Source organism: Mirounga leonina, unplaced genomic scaffold (genome assembly GCF_011800145.1).
Source record: "Mirounga leonina isolate KUSES-001 unplaced genomic scaffold, KU_Mleo_1.0 Mir_174, whole genome shotgun sequence".
In the NCBI taxonomy this organism is placed as follows: domain Eukaryota; kingdom Metazoa; phylum Chordata; class Mammalia; order Carnivora; family Phocidae; genus Mirounga; species Mirounga leonina.
Genome location: NW_023270451.1, coordinates 68,905,380 through 68,925,719, shown reverse-complemented (window position 1 = coordinate 68,925,719; position 20,340 = coordinate 68,905,380). Strand labels below are relative to the sequence as shown.

At 54.2% G+C, this 20,340-nt stretch overlaps 1 protein-coding gene across 2 annotated transcripts; it reads right to left on the bottom strand.

The window, feature by feature from the left end:
- Positions 1-1,702: 1,702 nt before the first annotated feature.
- Positions 1,703-19,787, bottom strand: CPA1 (carboxypeptidase A1). Of its 2 annotated transcripts, none has more exons than XM_035021114.1 (10): positions 19,649-19,787; positions 8,043-8,124; positions 7,360-7,593; positions 7,022-7,123; positions 6,144-6,245; positions 5,850-5,960; positions 5,046-5,136; positions 4,136-4,335; positions 3,650-3,734; positions 1,703-1,973 (listed from the first exon to the last, which is right to left on the bottom strand). In XM_035021114.1, the coding sequence occupies exons 1-10, from the start codon at positions 19,687-19,689 to the stop codon at positions 1,786-1,788; spliced, it is 1,236 nt and encodes a 411-aa protein (XP_034877005.1). In that variant the 5' UTR covers positions 19,690-19,787; the 3' UTR covers positions 1,703-1,785. The 2 variants fall into 2 exon arrangements, with proteins under 2 accessions (XP_034877005.1, XP_034877006.1); XM_035021115.1 differs by lacking the exon at positions 19,649-19,787 and adding an exon at positions 8,586-8,991.
- Positions 19,788-20,340: the final 553 nt, after the last annotated feature.

Here is a 20,340-nt window from a genome sequence, read left to right as displayed (position 1 = left end):
CGTCGGGCTCTGCGCTCAGTCTGCTTCTCCCTCTTCCTCCGCTCTTCCCTCCAGTCGCGCACGCGCGTGTGTGCCCGTGCTCTCGCTCTCTCTCTCAAATAAATAAAATCTTAAAAAAAGACAAGACTGAAACACCATTTTACCTTGCCTCATAAACCTACATATATGTAAGTTTATATATACTGTATGTATAGTCTGCCTCATACTTTTTGTTCTCTGGAATGCTTGGTAGCAAAACAAACAAAAATAGAGCATTTGACCTGTGGAAAAGATAAGACTTTTACGTCCTTGGAGCTGGAGGTGCTGCAACACCTCGCCTGGCTCACACAGGGAAAGCTGCCATCTTTTCCCCCCAGCTTCCCTCTTTGGGGAGCTACCAATCCACCCTCGCTCCCTTCCAGCGACTGCTGTGAGAATAACCCCCACATTTGCTCCACATTTGCATCTGAAGAGATTTGGAAGAAACACCGGGTAGAGTCTTGCTTTGAAAAAAAGCTGAGGGGCGCCTGGGTGGCTCAGTCGTTAAGCATCTGCCTTCGGCTCAGGTCACGGTCCCAGGGTCCTGGGATTGAGCCCCACATCGAGCCCCGCATCGGGCTCCCTGCTCGGCGGGAAGCCTGCTTCTCCCTCTCCCGCTCCCCCTGCTTGTGTTCCCTCTCTCGCTGTGTCTCTCTCTGTCATATAAATAAATAAAAATCTTTTTAAAAAAAGTAAGTACATTTTGGGGTGCCTGGGTGGCTCAGTCATTAAGCGTCTGCCTTCAGCTCAGGTCATGATCCCAGGGTCCTGGGATCGAGCCCCGCATCGGGCTCCCTGCTCAGCGGGAGGCCTGCTTCTCCCTCTCCCCCTCCCCCTGCTTGTGTTCCCTCTCTCGCTGTGTCTCTCTGTCAAATAAATAAAATCTTTAAAAAAAGAAAAAAAAAAGAAAAAAAGCTGAGATGCCCAGTGTGTCGTGGGGCTAGCGCTCCGTGCCATGTCACAGCCATCAGAACCGCCGAGCCGCAGGAGGAAAGCCGGTGAGTTTTAGGAGCTCTGGAGAGTATCAGAGGGAGAGCCTTATATTTGAGAAATTTTGCAAATGGTAAGGGAGTGGTGGTGGGTAAAACAGGAGAGGAAGTGGAGACCATGTGTCGAAGGATGCTAGAAAGGATGTGGCATATGAAAATAAGGCCCCTTCTGTCCCTAAAAGCAAAGTCTCCGTGATGTACTACAGTTAATAAAATGTCCTGGGATTGGTGTTTGTTCTTTATCTCCAGGAAATTTTTCCCTGAACCCGGTTGTTTTCTTCCGACTTAGTTAAATTTGCTCTGCCTGGTTGCGATGTCTACTTGGGACAGCAGCGGCCACCGGGATTAGCCTCGGCCATGCTCAGAGTCCTTGCCTCTGTGGATAAACGGCCCCAACTAGCTCCACCGCGGCGCAGGCCGAACTCCTCCCCCCGCAGGTGTCGGCATGTGGTAGCAGCTGCGGCGGCCGCCGGCCACTCAGGTGTGAACGAACCACGGCACCGAGGAGCCGAGCGCGGGCTGCTCTGATTAAGACCGAGCCACTTGGATCCAACTTCAGAGGACCTCGGAATGCAGGGGAATTTAGGGGTCATCTAGTCCAGCCACCCACACATTCCCAGGGAGGCCTGCAGGAACTAAACCACTTCTGCCCCGGCTTGCAAAGGCAGACGCCCTCGTCCGTGCCAGCCCCCAGGTTCTGTTCCATGGACACTCAGACTTTATTCGGTTGCCTGGGTGGGGCCAGAGAGGAGGAAGAGGAGGGCGCAGAAGGGCCAGTTCAGTAGGGGTGATTGAGGGTGTGCTGCATGATGGCGCGAAGCGCCAGCCACGTCTCGTGGGCCGTGGGGACGATCTGGGAGGCCGGCAGCAGGAAGCCATAGCGCCCCGTGTCCCGGAGCTCGAAGGTGAAGGAGTACTTGATGCCTTGGCTGTAGCTCCAGTCAATGGTGTTTCCACTGGCTTGGTCTGGGGCGGAGCAGACGCCAGAGAGCAAAGGTCAATCACTCTTGACACATTAATGTGGACCGGGCCGATGGTCCGAAACCCCGAGCCTCATGCGGGGTTCACGGGAGGCCGCGCCTGCTGAGGGCCCACTGTTGAGCAAGCAGCCTGGCTTCCTCCCAGGAAGCTCCCCCAAAAGGTCTCAGCTCAAGAGGCCCAGAGAGAGGGACCAGCCGTGGTTCTCCTATCAAAGGGGGATGCAAGAACGGTCTGGCAATTGCGAAAGCCCCACTGAAAACCGCCTCCCTCCAACAGCTGCTTTGGTCAGACCTCCAAATATACCAGAGTTACCCACTTGAGTAACCAGGATTTGTCCCCTGGGGCTCTCTCTGGTCTGCAGGAGAAAGTGCAAAGGGCCAGAGGCAAAGTAAAAGCCCCTTGGCTGTCTTTTTGGAAGAAACTTGGCCCAGACTTGCAGTTCACAGTGGATAACAAGTTGCTTTTGACTTGGGCCGGCGTGCGGGAGGCGGCTGCGTATCAGAAGGTCATTTGACAACGTTGAATGAAGCAGAAAACTTTGATGCAGTTTGAAACTACTTCCAAACCAGGCCTGGGATCCAAAAGCAAGGCCAGCCGTAGCTAAGACTGTGGCCCACTCACCTACTAACACCGGGCACTCTGGGCACGAGCTACGTGAGGGGCGTGTGCAGACCTCCCACCTCTGTCCCTGTCCCCTGCCTCTTGTCAGCCGGCAAACCTGTTGCATTCCTCAGGGCCCTATGGTATCTGTCCCCACCCCACTAGTCCCCTATGACCCTGTGCACTCTCCCCCCCGCCTGCCGTCACGTGGGGCTCCATGTTGTTTTGCCATTTCCCCAACACGCCAGTCCAGATCACACGGTAGGGCCTTTGTTCTAGAAGGTTCCTCTGCCCAGAAGGCTCTTCCCCAGACAGATAGCCTCTTGGCTCCCTTCCTCATTTTCCTTCAGTACTTGCCCAAATAGCACCAACTCACTGAGGCCTACCCTTCTACCCACCTCCCCAACTTCCATGCCCAGTATCCCTGATTCCATTTACCCTGTTCTAGTTTTTCTTTTCCTCCCTAATTTTCATCACCTAACATACTGTATCATTTACTTATTCATGTTTATCGTCACTCCCCCCGACTAGAATGTATGGTTCCTGATCTTTGCTTATTCCCAACCGTCTCCCAAGCACAGACGACAAGGCCTGATGCATAGTAGGTGCTTAGCAAACATTTGCTGACTGAATTCTGTTTGGATGTAGCAGTGCTCCTCCCAGCAGCATTGCAGGTACAAGTAAGCTGGGGATAGAGAGGATCCATTCTCTAAGCGAAAGGCACAGAGGAGGAGTATTTTTTTAAGTTGAATTTCTTGGTCATACAGAAATGCCAGCAGAACCCTCCACCGCCTGCATAAAGCTGGACTTAACCTAAGACAAGGGGACAAAAGTTCTCAGAGGAGCCGATACGTTTTGTCTGAAGGTACCAAAGAAGGCAGAGTTCATGTCAGAAATGGGCCCCGCTGCCCACCGAGGCACGGCCGAGAACTGTTCTCCTCGCCCAGGCTCCCAGACCAAGGCACCCCTGGGCACCTCCCCCAGGAGGGACACTACCCCAGGCGGGAAACACCAGCTAAGCTTCCTCCCGGGGCCGCTGCGGAGACCATGCCCCCACTTACAAATTGTTTTGATGATGCTGCCATACTGGAACTTGGTCCCATACAGAGAGGAGAGGGCTGTCACAGCAGACTCGGCCACCTGGTCCTGGAGAAAATGCCGAGCGGAACCACCTGTTACGGGCAGCAACAGCAGGCCCCCCAGAACAGCAGGGCCAGTGTCGCCCAAAGTCCAGCTGGGAAGTAGCCCAGCAGAGAGCGGGAGTTCAGCGACCCCGTGGTCCTCCAGCCCCACGGGATGTCTGGCTGGCACTTCGGTCACTGCCCTTTGGTCGCCCTGCAGCCCCAAGCGGAGCTTGCGGTACCAGCTCCAAGTCTAGCCCTGCCCCTTGCTCTGTCATGTGACAGGAGTGACTCGACCCATGCGGGCCTCAGTTTCCCAGGCAGAAATGGAGGCTAGTCTGCCTTGCAGGTCTTCCTAAGCCATCAGGGCTCCGTGGGAGAAAGGGGTGCTAGGCACCGCAGGGCAAGTGGGGGGTGGGCACCTACCAGCTCAGCCTGGTCAGGGGCCACCTCTGCTTTGTAGCCATAGGGATACAGGAGGAGCTGGGAGTAGCTGTGGATAGAGATGAAGGCCTTGATGTTCCCGTGGTTCTTCACAAAGTCCACGATGGACTTGACCTCCACTTCGGAATTGGCAAACTTGCCGCGGTAAGTTTCCATGCATGGGTTGCTGCTGGCTCCAGGCACTGCGGGAGAGGAAGAAGGATCGTTGGCAGCGTGGCTTCTAGAGCCTCAAGTTCTTCGCATGGAAGGGGGGGTGAGGTGGAATGCAGGAGGGCTCAGCCCCACCCTGGGATTAAGGAAAGGCCAAAGGCCTTTTATAACCTGGGGGTCCTGCCTCCCTCCCCAGCCAGGCGTAGGCAACATGGATGGACGTGCCCCAGGAGGGTCTCAAGCAAGACCCATTCTTTTTTTTCTTTTTTTTTTTTTAAGATCTTATTTATTTGACAGAGAGAGAGAGAAAGCGCAAGCAGGGGGAGCAGCAGGGGGAGAGGGAGAAGCAGGCTCCCCGCTGAGCAGGGAGCCCGATATGACCTACACGGGGCTCGCTCCCAGGACCCCGGGATTGTGACCCGAGCCAAAGGCAGATGCTTAACCGACTGAGCCACCCAGGCGTCCCCAAGACCCGTTCTTGTAGTGAAGGGACCACAGAGGGAAGGAGCTGAAGTTACCCTCGAAAACCCCTACACAGATTTCAGACCTTAATTCCATTGCGGGGAGATTTGTTTTTAGACATGGCACAAGAAAACCTCGCTAAGAGCCCGAGGAGACACTGACAACCCCCCACCCTGCCCTCGCCACTGCGGCAGGAAAGGGGAGGGGGCAATGGGACACAGGAAGGGAAGAAGCCACTCTGGGTTTCCCATCCCTGCTTCCAAATCACACTGGGCCTTACTCCCAAAGCCAGCATCCCAGTTCCGGTTGGGGTCCGCTCCAACACAGGAGGAGCCCTCCGTGAGGGACCGAGTCTTGCGCCACATGCGATTCTGGGGAAGGAATCAGACACTTGTCTGTCACCATGCCGGGCTGGCGTCCAGAGCCCACAGACAGTAGGGTGGGCTGTGAGCGGCCCTAACCAACACGAAGCACCCCATCTGTAACACTGGGGTGGACATAGCAGGGGTCAGAAACCACTTTCAACTGGTTGTCAGGAAGGTCTGCAAAGGAGGCTCTTGGTTGAAGGAGAACAGAGGCAACAGTATCTGGCATTTGGCCAGAGGGTCCTACCAGTGGAAATGAAGGCACCAGGTGCCTCCACAACCCCCCACCGCCCCACCCCCCACCCCCGCCACACACACTAGATTAGTAGCATGCTGTACCTGCCATAAAAGTAACATAAAGCTAGGAAATAAGGTCCAGGGCAGTGGGTCTCCCCCGGGGACAATACCCAGACATTTGGCAATGTCTGAAGACATTTTTGGCTCTCTCAAGGGAGGGGTTGCTCCTGGCATTTCCTGAGTATTAGGTCAGGATGTTGCTAAATACTCTGCATGCACAGGACAGTCCCCCCCCCCCCAAAAAAAGAATTCTCTGCCCCAAATGTCAAGAATGCCAAGGATGAGAACCCTGGTCTAGGAAGACAGGTCTATTTGCCCCTCCCTTGACTTCTGGGGGTTGAGATTAGGGGTGAGTAGCTCATGGGGCTCAGGGGCCCAGAGGCCTACCCTGTTTCCTCCGAAGAATGGGAGAAGGCCTGTACCTTGTTGTGGGTGAAGGCAAAACCATCAGGGTTAGTGACAATCTCCAGGAAGATGTCCATGGAGTCAAGAATGGCAGTGAGCGTGGAGTCCTGGCCATAGTCCTGTGTGATCTGGTGGGGAATTAGGGGACAGACAGGCGGAGGGGGTCAGGCCAGCCGTCCGCCATGCTGAGGCAGTGAGCACCTGCTTCCTCTGCATCACCGCTTCTGGGTGAACGGGGGAGGCCAGGGCTCCTATGGGCCTTGACCACCAGCCCCACCAGGCAAGAGCCCTGCTCACCGCCCCAGGCTTACCCTCTTTGCAAACCAGACCCCGCTGGCCTGGGTGACCCACTCCCGGGAATGGATGCCGGTGTCGATCCAGATGGCAGGACGGCTGTTTCCCCCAGTGCTGAACTGGAAGAGAAGAACAGGGAGATCCAGCTAGCATCCTGTCTTGGCTCCTTGAAGGGGAGCCTACCCCGGCCCAGAGGCCTTCTTCTCCCTGGGTATGTCAGGTTGAGGCTCTGTTTGTGGGGCTATCACTCAGGTGAGGTGGGGGTGGGGGGTGTCTGGACAGGAATCCAGAAGAACGTGGCCTCCAGCCTTCATACCGGTCTTGGGGCAAATGGGCCTCAGCCAGAACTCTGGGCCCTGCCCTCTTCTGCTGCCCATACACAGTTCCCTGTGGGCCATCACAAATAAAACATTTTCTCTGGACTCCACCGACTCTGGAATACTTCCCACAATGTGACACTTGATTGGAAATACCCGGGTCACTTAAAAAGTTAAGAATTGTGGGCGCCTGGGTGGCTCAGTTGGTTAAGCGACTGCCTTCGGCTCAGGTCATGGTCCCGGAGTCCTGGGATCGAGTCCCACATCGGGCTCCAGGCTCAGCGGGGAGCCTGCTTCTCCCTCTGACCCTCTCTCCTCTCATGCTGTTTCTCTCTCTCTCTCTCTCAAATAAATAAATAAATAAATAAAATCTTTAAAAAAAAAAGAATTGTGTGTGTACAGGTATGCATACAGCTGGACCAGCGTAGAGATTCTGTCCCTCCCCAGTGTCAGCATGGGGCGCACACGTCACGGTGTGTTCTCTGCGACCCTGGGCTCGCCCACGAGGCCTGACACACACAGGTGGCTGCCCGTTCTCCCATACGGGCCGGGTACGTTCTCACGCAGGTGCCCGTTACCTTCAGCACGTAGATGGGACGCCCTTCGTAGCTGTTGCCAATCTGGAGCTTGCTGACGAGCTGCGGGTGCTCAGCCACCAGGATATCCATGAAGCCATAGATCTGAGAAGGGAGAGAAGGGGAGGCTGGCTGGAGTGGCTGCCAGGCACCCGGATGCCTCCCGGGGCAGCTCCATTCACCCTCCGGCTGCAAGTGCTGAGATTCAGGGGAGCCACGACCCCGGCCCCCCCGGGCCGCCAGGAGACACGGCAGGTGCCCCGCACACCCAGGTCGGCCACATTCTGCCAGCCTGAGGCAGAGCTTAGTGCTTGTGCCGCCTGACCCCAGGGGTCCCTCACCTCCTCCAGGGTGTGGTAGGTGGCGTAGTTAAAGGTGTCTGTGGAGCGGGCCCCGGTCCGGAAGGCGAACATCTGCTCCTGCTCCTCGTCCAGCAGGGCCTGCACATCCTCAATCATGGTCGTGTACCCGATGCCATGGGCCTCCAGGAAGATTCTGACAGCCTGGGTGCTGGGGAAGGGCACTCGGAGGTCGATGGGGGAGCCAGGCTGGGCAGGGCCCCGCCAGAAGTCCAGCTGGGGAGGACGAGAACAGGCACTGTCCCCGCGAGCTGGGAAGGGGCCAGCCCGGGAGGGGGTGTTAGGCCAGAGTGTCCCCTACAACCGTGGCTGTGGCATGGCTGTTAGGGGCAGGGGACGAAGGGGAAACCGTGGCCATTGGACAGAGTCCACTGTGGTCAGGGAAATGGCCCAGGAAGCACCGTGGAGGAGCTTCAAGAAAGCAAAGGGGAGAGAGCTGTGCCGCCCTTTGCTCAGATGCTCGAGGGCAGCAAGATTCTGGGACTGGGGGAGGTGGGGGTTAAATCATTTCTTAACAGGGATCAGTCCCCTGGGTCCTTTCTGGGTGGCTGAGGAGAGAGGGCCCAGGCCCCAGGTGGCCCCAGGGGAGGGTGGCATCCTGGGGTGGGTCCGGCTAGCCTGAGAGGAACCCTAAGCCTCGGGGACGACTCCCCACTTCTTCGGACCTGCAGGTGCTCCAGGTCCTCCAGCTCCTTCACCTTCTGTACCTGGGCTTCATCGGTAGCAGAGATTCGGAGCACCTGGTGCCTGGGCAGAGAGGGAGGGGAGATGAAGGGTCTGAGCAACTCTGATTGGCCTTGCACGCTCCCCAGGTGGGAGGAGAGTGGCATGGAGGGGCCCGGAATCCCCAGGCTGGGCCTCTATCCTCTGGCTGAGCAGGAGGAATCATGAGGGGTCTTAGCAAGGGGAGGTCTAGGCTCCTTTTGAACCTTCTCGACCCAACTGAGATTCCCCATCCCAGTTTAGACTCTATTTCTCTCTCCAAAGCCAGCCAGGCTTCCTCCCACCTCCTCTCCTAAAAACTCCTTCAAGCTTGGATTTCTCCGGGGCTTGGGATGGCCCCTGGTCAGCCTGCCTCCCAGCGTGTACTAGTCTGCGCCTCTCTGGAGTCTTCCCACAAGTCAGCCTGTCTGTCGCCTCCAGATGCTGGCCAGCGGCTGAGTCCTCCTCTCTCCTGTGTGAGCACCCCCTTCTCGCCATCCTCTTACCCCGTAAAGTCCTCTTTGCCAAGCACAGCCCCTAGCAACACACTGAAAATCAGCACCCGCCTCATCCTGCAGCTAATTGGGAACATCAACTGAGGCTGAGAGAAGGTCCTGGGGCCTTTTAAACTCTCCCAGGTCAGAGGTCTTCTGGCCATGCCCCAGGGTCGTCCTCCCCCTTGCACCTGGGCCCCGTCCCACGGGGAGGGAGGACGGGAGTCCCGAGCTCTGACACCTTCTTACCCTCCCTGATAAAGTGGCAGGGAACAGGGCACCTGGGGAGATAAGCCAGGCCTCAAGCCCTTGGCCGTGAAGTGCCCGCCTGAGCCTGAGGGTCGGCTGGGGCCCGAGGCCTTCCAGCTGGGCCCCGGCTCGCCCACAGCCCCGGGTACCTGCCCCTGGGCTTCAGTCCTGTTTGCTGACCGGGCAGTGGACTCCGGAGCGGCCACGCCAACTGGAGCCTCAAGTCAGCTAGGACTCTCCGCCCCCATCCCGCTCCTGCACCTGCTGGCTCGGTCCAGGGCTGCCCCTCCCCGGTGCCAGGCACACCCCCCTCTTGGGTACAGCCCCACTCCTCCCGGCCTCAGTGGCCTCGTGGGAGTCAGACCACAGCAGCAGCAGCTGGGGCAGGAACCCGACTCCCGCCAGTGTTTCCCCCCACCCCCGCCGCTATGGGGCTCAGGATCAGGGCTGCCCTTGATGGGAACTATAACCAGATGTCATTGGAGTAGAAAGCATGGTGGTGGGAACCAGGGCCAGACCCCTGTTGGAACTGCACAGCGTCCAGGAGAAAGTGGAACTCGCAAGGGGGAATTCACTCTGGCTCTGGATGCTGATCTCACTGCAGAAACATCTCACACAAATCCGCCCTAATCCACAGGGGCCCCCAGGGTCTACCCAGCACCATCTGGGGGCCCTGCTCTATGTCAGGGCCTCAGGCTTGGACACTGACAACAGCCAAGGTGGCCCTTTCTGGTTTCCATCTGTTCCCTCTGCCTCCCTATCCCACCCCCTACCTGGGCGACCCTCCTATGCCAGGACAGAGGGATCCCATTCTATTGACCCCCCACTCTCTCCTGAGCTTAGCTCTGAGAAGACGATAGAACATTGAAACCATCCTCAACAGATACGGGGTCTCCATGAAGACTGTTTCTTTCCTCTCCAGCAGCCTTGCCTGATGTCCAGGCCCCAGATAAGACCCACTCCCTCCCTGAAGCTTCTTCTGGCTTCTTTCTCAAGTATCTGCCCCGTCTCTCCTCAAAGGAGGAAAGCAGGGAGGAGAGGAGTTTGGGCAGGAGAAGCGCAGACAGGAGCCGTTCTGAGAACATTTCGGCCAGGCTGACACAAAATCTTTGAGCCCGTGCTGCAAGTCAGGGGAGTCCTGCATCCCCCAGAAACACCAGTCCCTGGCTGGGGGCAGCCTGTGGGAAGTGTGGCCTCATCACAACAATTCAGGTCCCCACTGACTTGTCCCTGATCTCAGAGAGCCCACGGTCTCATGCAAAAGACGGAAGTAACCAACCAACGTTTCGGTTCTCCAACAGGTCTTACAAGAAGCCGTCACCAGGACAGGATGAGATGATCAAAGGACTTGCTGGGGATGCATTCCTCACTGCGGGATACCTGAGTGGGGCGTTTTCTCTACCGTGCATGAGAAGTGGATTCCAGGGAAGACTTTACCAAGAAGGCGACATTTGACCTGAGTCTCAATGATGGGATTTTACTAGGCACAGAAAGAAATGGGTGTTCATTACACTAGGCAGTGCTTGAACACAAACTCACATTTACTCCCCCTTAATATGTGTCTCCCCAGAGAGACTATAAGTTTCCTCAGACCAGGAACTGTTTCTTAGCCATCCCTCATATTCTCCCTCAACTCTTAGGGCCCTGCAGTGTTCTCGAGCTCTCAAATCTGTCCCCCAGCAAGAAAAAAGGTTTTGTAGAGCCTTTCTTCAGTTTGCATTATGAAAACAATATTTCTTTTTGTATTTCTAAATCCAAAGCTGTCTTATAAGTTTGACTCTGTTTCACACATACTACACATGTTGGGGGGTGTTAGCTAATTCTTAGGCCTTCTGTGAATTCCTTCCGGAAAAGCCCACTGGAGGAAGGGGGGTGGGGGGGGGACAGCCCCACCAAGTGGGCCTCTCGAAGCCTCCAGCCAGCAACCTAAGGTGATCAAGAGTCATGTAATCTATTTTCTTGCAAGGCTGGGAAAGATTAATTAATGCTGCAAGCTAAAATTAGGGCCAGCACTGTCAGGAAGCTGAGAACACAATGGGAGAGGACTTCGGGTCTCCGGTGGAGGCTAGGCCTAATTCCCTGGGTCCCTCCAAAGCACCTCAGGAAGCTGAAAATTGCCTCTTGGTAAAGACCAATTTGCTAGAATGGAACCTGGAGCAGAAGGCCACAGCGTTGCCTTTCCCCGGGGTCTTCTTTCACATTGGTCCAAAGCAAGGGCAAAGATGAAGGCCTTTAAGCAGAAAACTGGGGGGTGTATGCAGAGCATTAAGACCCCTATTAGCATGAGAAAGAAGCTACCAGCCTGGCATCCAGATTCAAGGAAAGGTCACAGGCCAGAGGCCTGAATGTAAACAGAGGAAGGCCTGCTGTAGCCACATGGAGTAGAGTCCAGTGTCCCTCCCTTCTTCCTTGCTGAACAAACCAAGATTCCGTGCAGGTATCACCCCTCAGGAAAGTCACCTTATCCCCAGCTCAGGGATAAATTCCAAGATTGGCTTAAGACAACTGAGGAATCCCACTGTCTTTTACAAGTGATTGATTTAGGGGTAGGCATTTGACCCAGTTTGGCCAATAAGAAGTGAAGGGAAGCCAGCAAGGAAGCTTCTAGAAAATGTTTTTCCACTCTTGAGAAGGAGACACCCTTCCCTGGATATTGTCAAGTCTGTTGCCCCACCTTTGGACTAAACAATATCAAAGAATATATATTTCCTTTTTATTAACTGTAAAAAGCACTGAGGCTGGGGCGCCTGGGTGGCTCAGTTGGTTAAGCGACTGCCTTCGGCTCAGGTCATGATCCTGGAGTCCTGGGATCGAGTCCCACATCGGGCTCCCTGCTCAGCGGGGAGTCTGCTTCTCCCTCTGACCCTCCTCCCTCTCATGCTCTCTGTCTCTCATTCTGTCTCTCACAAATAAATAAAAATCTTAAAAAAAAAAAAAAAAAAGCACTGAGGCTGTAAAAAGCATTCTAAGTGATGCACCTACTATTTTATTATGTTTTTAAAGATTTTATTTATTTATTTGAGAGAGAGAGAGAGAGAGAGAAAGCTCGCGCAAGTGGCAGGGGAAGAGCAAAAGGAGAGGGACAAGCAGACTCCGCACTGAGCATAGAGCCCGATGTGAGGCTCCATCCCACAACCCCGAGATCATGATCTGAGCCGAAATCAAGAGTCAGACTCCCAACCGACTGAGCCATCCTAGCGCCCCTTTACTGAACTTTTAAAGTGCTCGTGTTGTCAGAGGACAATACAATTTTAGCCTAGGAGAGACTTTATGTGAAATGGAAAAGTGCATCCTTCCCCCTCTGGGCAGACATAGTCCCTCATCCTCTCAGCAGAATGCTTTTGTGCAGTGTACACACTGGACAACTATTCATGGCAACCCTGTTGCCAGAGAGTGCCCAAGCGTGGTAAACAGAAGCTCTAAGACAATGCTTAAAGATCCCCAAACTAAAACGTAGAAAATGGTTTGTTAAAAAGACAGGAGAATCAGTCCATGTCCATATTAGGGATCAAAGGAGGACTGTGGACAAGGGATATCCTTGCAAATAGCACAAACAGGCACAGTCAAAATGGCCGAATGCAGTAGCTGGATGAGATTTCAGCTGTCTTGCTTTGGCAAGTGTGTTTAAGGCTGTAGGGGATACAGTTGTGTGCATGGGAAGAGAAGTCTATGAGAACCTGAGGCAGTTAAGTGGTGGACTGTAATGGACATCTCTCATTTTCCCTGCCCAGCATCCTCCTCCTTCTGGTAACAGCACCTCTGTCTTCCCCTAGGGACCACCCTTCCCAACTCTGAGGCCAGGCGATTCAGGTGGGTCTAGCCACCCCACCCTCACCACAGCTCTAGAGATGAGCCAACTAATTCCATTTTCTCCCCCTCCAGCTTCATCAAGTTGGCTTTCTGTCTCACATGCCTGAAGAAAGTACACAGCTAACACAGACATTCTCTAACTTCAGAAGAGAGCAAAACGGGAGAGGGAATGCCGTCCAAAAGTAGATTGCCACAAACCCATTATTTAACTCGGGGAGGTCACCGCACATCCCTGAGCCTCAGTTTCCTTATCTATGAAATGAGGGAGTAGGACAGAAGGATCTCTGGGGTCCCTTCCAGCTGTAACACTTTATGATTCTAAGACATTTGTATTTTTTACCCCCCAAAAAATCACAGCCTGGTGACAGGTCTGGGCAGAGTAGAGAGAGCCTTCCCAGGTTTGTGGGCAGATCGGAGTAGAGCCAGAGGGGCCCTGGGACTTGCGATGGGTGAGTGTTCCCAGGACAGTGCGGGTCGAGAGGGCCACCGCCTGCTGATGCTGTGGTGGGAGGTCGCAGGCCGTGGGGGCTTCGTGGAAGGCTGGGAGGAGGAGGCCCTGACAGCAGCCTCCTTGAGCTTTGCTTTCATAACTGAGTGCCCAGTAGAAGCTATTTGTTTGTTTCCCTGGAAGCTGCAGAATTATCACTTTAAAGTGGCTGGTGGTGCTTGTGTCCGGAAAGGAGGCAGAATTTGTAACCTGAAGAGAGAAACACTCCAGTGGGTCTTTAGGAAATGTCAAGTCAGAGCCCAAATCCCAGAACAGAGACGGAAGAGAGAAGATCTAAGCAGGAATGTCCCATAATGTAAAAGAGGAAATGGGGGAGGGGAGAAGCAACGTGGGAACAGGCAGAGGGCCAAGGAGAGTGAAGGCGTAGGGAGGGGTTGTCCCACAGAGGGCCACGAATCAACTCCAAAGCCAGCGTCCGGTCCAAGTGTTTTACTTTCTACGTTGTATTTCCCAAGTACAATTTTGTGAAATGTTCCCGTGCGGTCTTAGCTAGGCTTTGGGGGAATCGAGGGAGGTGGATGGCAGGGCAGGAGTGTGGATGGGGAGCCACAGAGCTTGGCGAAGCTGGTTAGGAGACGGCAAGAGGCCAACTGCAGACCCCGGGGCCAGAGGCGAACGAGGGGCAAGCCAAAAGAACGGATTTGCAGACATGTTATCATTCCCGAGGACGGTCCCAAATACTTGGGGAAGGAGAACACTGGAAGGCCGAACAGGTTAAAGTTGTCCTTCAGGACACCCCCGTCCCCAGAAGAACATGGCTTGCCCCCCCTTCCCCCCTCCAAACTCGAGATGTGGTGTGACTTCACCAGGGTGTGAGGCCCTGGCAGGCCGGCGATCACTGGATTCCCTCAGCCTGTGGTCAGGGGCTGTCTGGGCCATCTTATTTTTCTGAAGAAGCTTTTTTAAATTTAATTTTGTGTTTTTTGGTAAAGTCATTTTCTCTCTGGGCCTGTCTGGGGCAGTCAGAGGGGAGATGGAGGAGGGCGGGAGTGGGGGAGGCAGCTAACGTCTCCTCCCTGGCCTCCCTGGCCTCCCTGGCCCCCGGCCACTTGCCCATCACTCGCAGCCTCTGCCGCCTGCCTGCCCTCACACAGGACTCTTTCAGGTTCCAAACTGCCTGCCTGGTTTGTTTTTTTAAGAAAGCAATAACCGCAACACATTCACTGTGGCTCTTTATAGCTTTCCATATGTATAATCACTCTTTCTCTCTTCAGTTTTTCCAATGTTTTTTTCTTTTAAATAAATGCTCATAAATTTTACTGGTGAAAGGATGAAAAAACATACCTAAAAAGAGCAGTTTGTTGGAAGGGGAAAGGGAAAAAAAAAAAAAAAAAAAAAAAACCAAGCAGAATGTAGAAAAACTGAACTCCTATTTAGCATTATATACCTAAGAAATGAAAAACAAAAAAAAAGTTCAGATTTTACGGAAAAGATACTTTCTGTAGTATCTCTAAAACTTGCATGTTTAAGTCTTGAGCTTTTACTTGATACACTTAAACCCCTCCAGCCATCACCTTCCTGGGCTTGCTGAGGAGACCCTTCAGTCAGAGGAGGAAGACCCCTGGCTTTAGTCTTCTCTCAGCCGTTAGGTTCATGTAGGGCCACACAGAAGTTCAATGATCCAGAGACCCCCGGTCTTTATAACTTTAAGAGGAGGGGGTTGGACCAGAAGCTTTTAAAGGACCCTGGAAAGTTCTCTGGCTTGATGGTTAAGTCAGCCAATTTAACTAGAGCAAAGAAACAGATTCAGAGACCCCTTCAGATCTTCTCTCCCTTCAGAGAAGCTGCAGGAGACAGCCGGCTGTCTTTCCAATACCCATTCTCCCCGTTCTCCTTACCAACCGAGCTCTAATTTATTTGGGGCAGCAACATGCTCAGCTATAAGGTGATTTTCCAGCTTCCTTTGCAGCTGAGCATGACTGCCTGACACAACCCCAGCCGACAGAATGTAAGCTGAAGTCCCCGGATGGGCCAGCCAGCTGCGGGCTCACCCCTGCCCTTCCTGCCTGGAACTCAGTCACATGACGGGATGTAGCAATGATGGCAGAGTAGGAAACAGGCCAGGCCAGGGGGGCCTGGGTCCCAGGTGCCTCAAGGAGTCACGTTCAGTCAGGTGGGCTGCTCTGCCCACCTCAGGCAACTTAGTACATGAAGAAAATAAAGCCCCGATCTGATTAAGCCTCAGTAGGGTGGGTTTCCGTCACCTGATACTAAACCTAAGTACTAATCTGTATGAGGCCGAGGAGGAGAAACACTCTTTCCACAAATACTGAGTATCTACTGTGCACCTGACAGGAGCTGAGTGAGGCTGAAGAACCCAAACACGGTCCCTACCCTCACAGAGCAGCCAAACTAGTGGCAGAAACAAAACAACAAAGAAGTCAATTAATTATCATTGTAATCACGGAAATACATAAGGCCTTGGAAAAGAGGATAATAGATCCACTTCTAATGGGTGGTTCTAGAAGGACTGGTGAGGAATTTATATTGAAGGGAAAAATTTAAGGAGTGGGCCATTTGGAGGAAGAGTGAGAGGAGAGAATGTTCCAGAAAGAAGGAGCATCTTGTGCAAATGCTTCCAGTTGGGAAGGAACTGAGAGGAGGCTGGTGAGGTTGGGGCTGATGAGCAAGGTGTTCAGGCAAAGTGGGAGAGGTCCCCAGGGCCAGCCATGTAGCATCTTGGGTGGGGCAGGGGGGTGGTTAACTCACTGAAGGATTTTAAAGAGAAAGGTGCCTTTCAAGAAGACCCCCTTCTGCAAAGCAGTTCCAGCTCCAACTTTCATGAATCTATTGGCTGTACACGGGTCTTACCAACATGGCTACGAGAACAAGTTCCTGGCCCTTGGTCCTAAGGGGCTCTGGGCACGACTCAGGGCACGACTGCCACTCCGTTAGCTGGGTGCCCCTTAGCTACTACCCTGAGTCTGAGCTTCTTCATCTGAAAATCCAGACAGTAAGAGTCCTACTTCTTAGAGCTGTGAGGAGGCAATGTGTTGAATCCTGTAATGCACTTGGAACCATGCCTGGCTAGGTGCTAGAAAAGCTTATTATTTTCACTGTTGTTACTGAGAAACCCCTCAGGGTCCAGATACTCCTGCCTCGAGGGCAACGCCTCTCCAGCGTGGCATGAGCATCACCTGGGTCCCATCCCCAGAGATTTGGGTTCAGTAGGTCTGGGGTGGCCTGAGAATTTGTATTTCCAGACTTTGTGTTGATGCCTGTGGTCTCCAGACCACACTGCTTGAGGTGAGGGCCACGGCAGCCCCTTGGGAACATCTTGGAGAAGGATGACCAGCCTCCCGCTGTTGTAACCACCTTCAGCTCTAACGGATAATGGCAGAGGGTGGAGATGCTGAGCCCCAACTTCCCCGGGAAGACTCAAATGTGTTCTTCTGGAAGGCAGGAGAGCAGGTGGTTCTCAGCCTTTAGGGGACCTCACAACTCCTGGGGCAGACGGTAAAAATACAGATTCAGGGGGTACACCCCAATGGAACACAACTACCTTCACATTAAACAACTCCCCATGGACTCTGCTACAGGTGTGGTCACACGTCACACTTGGACAAATGGCGACATGGTAGTTTGGGGAGTTAGACACACCCAAGTTCAAATCTCCCTCAACCACTTCCCATCCATGTGGCCTCATGTGGCCTTTAAAACCTCTCCAAATCATGATCGTGCTTTCCTCGTCTGAAATACAAGCTTATTAATAATGGTAGTATCCGCCCCAAGAGGATGAAATGAAAATATTTGCGCAGAGGGTACAAAAGTTATAATCACAGACTCCAGTGTGCAAGGTATAACTTGCTTTATTTGTCTATAGCTTATGCTAATTCAGCCCGTGGCCTCATATTTCCACTAATAGCAGAAGACGTTAGCTTGGAAATTCTAGCTCGCTCAAATCACTTCCAGCTTAAAAAAAATTTCCGCCTCTCTTGAGGAACTGCGGCCCCAGTGGGGATGCTCTCCTCCCCCGCTGTTGGCTCTTCCCCTGGAGATGATCTGGGTTCTTCAGGTGTTCTTTACCCTGACTTCCTCAGGCCTCCTCATGGCACAGCTGCTCCTGCGCACAGACAGCCCCTGGCCACGGTGCCTCCGTGGCCCCCGGGCTTAGCCTTCTTGCCTCTACCCCAGGCCTCCTCCCCATTTCTTTTTTCAGAGCTCCCAGTAGCTGCACTGCTCAGGTGAACGCGGCCATATGGGTACACCCATGGATACGTTTTAATCAGCTTTCTAGACCCCTTGCTCAGCCCTTGTTCATCTGCTGCTCAGTTGCCATGTTGGACATGGGCCTCACCTAGAGTTTTGATCCCCGCTGATACCCACCTCCCACTGATTCAGCCTCTGTCTTCTTTTACAGGGCGCGTAGAAAGGGGGACTTGTTCTCATTTCCCCCTGCTTTCTTCCATATCTGTGATTTATAGTAAAACCCCGTGTCCTGCAGGGGCCAAATCACGGGTCCCACAACCCTTTTCTTTTGTGACAAAAACAACAAAAGTCTGGCCCTTGCCCGTGGAAGTCTTGTTTTCTGCCTCAGAATTACACAGACCCTTTCAGCTCTTCAGTGGCCTGCTTGCTTCTTCAGAGGACCTGCCTTCCCCTGGGGGCAGGACAGAGAGACCCCTTATCCCTGCTCCCCAGTGGTGGAGGAAGGCAAAGCTGTAAGGAAGCCTCAGGATGCGGTGGGGGCACCTCATTTGTATCTCAAAATATCGTCCCTTTCTCTCCCTTAGATAAAGTGCTTGCTTAGCAAATGCCCGGCCCGGACTCCCTGCTCAGTGCCTGACAAGCATGGTGACCATGGGTGAAGAGAAGGGGGAAAGAGGATTTCCTCTCCCTGGGTGGGTGGCGCTTTGCTGTGCCGGCTCTGACTGGCTTGCGACCCTGCTCCCCAGACCAGGGGAGACCTCGAGGGTGTTCACCTTCCTTTAGCGGGCGAATGGGATCCTCCAAGCCGCGGCCTCGGAGATGTGGCCCTCCCCGCTACACAGCATGGGAATGAAGCAGGCAGAGAAGGAAGCTGCCTGTCCGTACCCACCTCTCCCTCGGGCTGCCGGAGATGCCACCACTGGGGCCCCCCTCCTTCTGATCAGACACTGTGCCTTCCGGATCATCTCAGAATGTAAACGCCAAGGGGACAATCTGTATCCAGTAGCTTCCCAGAGAGTGAGTTATCTGCTCGGGGCCTGGAGGACGCTGCAAGAGGACGAGATACAAGGGCTGCTCGCCCCTGATCCTCCTGAATTCCTGAGGCCTGAAGAGGCATTTCAAGCCGCCCCTGTCCCCTCAGTGCTGAGCCCGAAGCCCCAGAGGCCCCCAAGCCTGTTCAAACGTGTTGTTTATTTCCTAAGGGGTCAGGGGAAGGGTGTGGGGAGGACGATGTACCACTTGGGTTTCGGGAGGAGCCCAGGCCTTGGGGGAGGGAACGAACGCTCCTGCTCTGCCCTGATGGTGTTGCTAGTAGGGGTGATTGAGGGTGTGCTGCATGATGGCGCGAAGCGCCAGCCACGTCTCGTGGGCCGTGGGGACGATCTGGGAGGCCGGCAGCAGGAAGCCATAGCGCCCCGTGTCCCGGAGCTCGAAGGTGAAGGAGTACTTGATGCCACTGTCATAGGCCCAGTCGACAGTGATCCCGCTGGCCACATCTGGATATAAAAGGGCAAAGAAAGGCCCCGAAGAAAGAGCAGGGCGTGGTCCTAAGGTGCAGAAGTATCCTGAGTGGACAGTGGGCCCTGGGGGCCAAGCCCCAACTCACCGCAGACAACACCACGCCCTCTGACCCCGGCGTCAACCTGGGGGCCACACCCTGCCCCCCCCATTCTCTGCCCCAGCAAAAAAAAAAAAAGCTCCTTGAGACCACCAAGGAGCGTTCCTTCAAGAAGGATCTTCTCCTTCAAGGAACACCACAGTAAGCCAGACAGAGGGAACCAGGCATTAATTAATGCTGCAAAGAAAGAGCGGCCTGTTTCTGGGGACCACCACTCACCCCTCTACGCAGATGCGGACGGCAGCTCTGACCGCGCTCAGTTAGATCTACGGCACTGCCCTGTGGCCAACCCGCCCTGCCAGTCGGCAAACAGCCTGCACCTGCCCGACCCCAGGTGGATGTGGGGCCTAGAGCAGCACCCGGGGAAGGCCCACTCACAGAGGGTGCTGCTGATGCTGCCACAAATGTACTCGACCCCGTGGACCTCATACAGGGCCTGCGCTGCGTCCTTGGCAAGACTGTACTGAGAGATTGCATGCAGAGGGTGAGAGGCTGGGGCTCCCCACGCTCCCACACCCTCATCAGCCGCTGAGAAACCCAGAAGTTGAATGTGCAGATGGCTCTCACGAGAAGGGAGCACAGCCCCTCTGGCTTTGAACTTGACCACATGTGAGAACAAGCAGCTCTCCCCCTCGTCCCCACCACGGGCTCAACTGGTCCAGACCCTTGTTTCAGAGTGAGGGCCTGAACCTCTGGCGGTCTGCCTGATGCCTCCCCCAAGCCCCAAGCAGCCAATCTCACCAACTCCTTCTGGTTTGGAACCGGCTCCAGTGAGTGGCCATAAGGGTACATGAGCATCTGAGAGTAGCTGTGAATGGAGATCAGAGCCTTGATGTTCCCATGGGCAGTGATGAAGTCCACAATGGCCGCCACCTCTGGCTCCGACTGAGGGGAGGGCCCACGATAAGTCTCTGAGCAGGGGTTGTCATTAGAACCATTTCCTGGAAGAAAAATAAAACCATCCAGAGGGTCCGAATTCCCAGGTTTGGGAAAGACACTTAACGCTCACAAGATATCCAGGTATTCCTCTACATCTCCCAGCCTCCTTTGCAGTTTGTTTGAGGTCATGTGACTACTTCTGACCAATGAGAATGTGAGCAGTAATGATGGGTCACTTCTAGTTTGAGGCTGTTAAGAGCAGGCATGACTTCTCCACAGTCTCTTCTGTCTATGTGGTTGGGAGCAAAAAACTCTAGATGGAGGAAGCATTCTGGATCCCTCTGTCACAGTCGGGAGGAAGCTGCCAAGGAGAGTCACCTACCCACGTTGGACTTCGTGTGCCTGAAAAATAAACTTTTACTGTGTTCAGCCACTGAGATTTGGATGGCATTTATCACTGCTGCACACCCTAGTCTAATACATCAGAGGAGTGCATTCACACCATGACTCAGCAACTCTGTGGGCCTTCCAGAGAGCTCCCTTGGCTTGTCCTT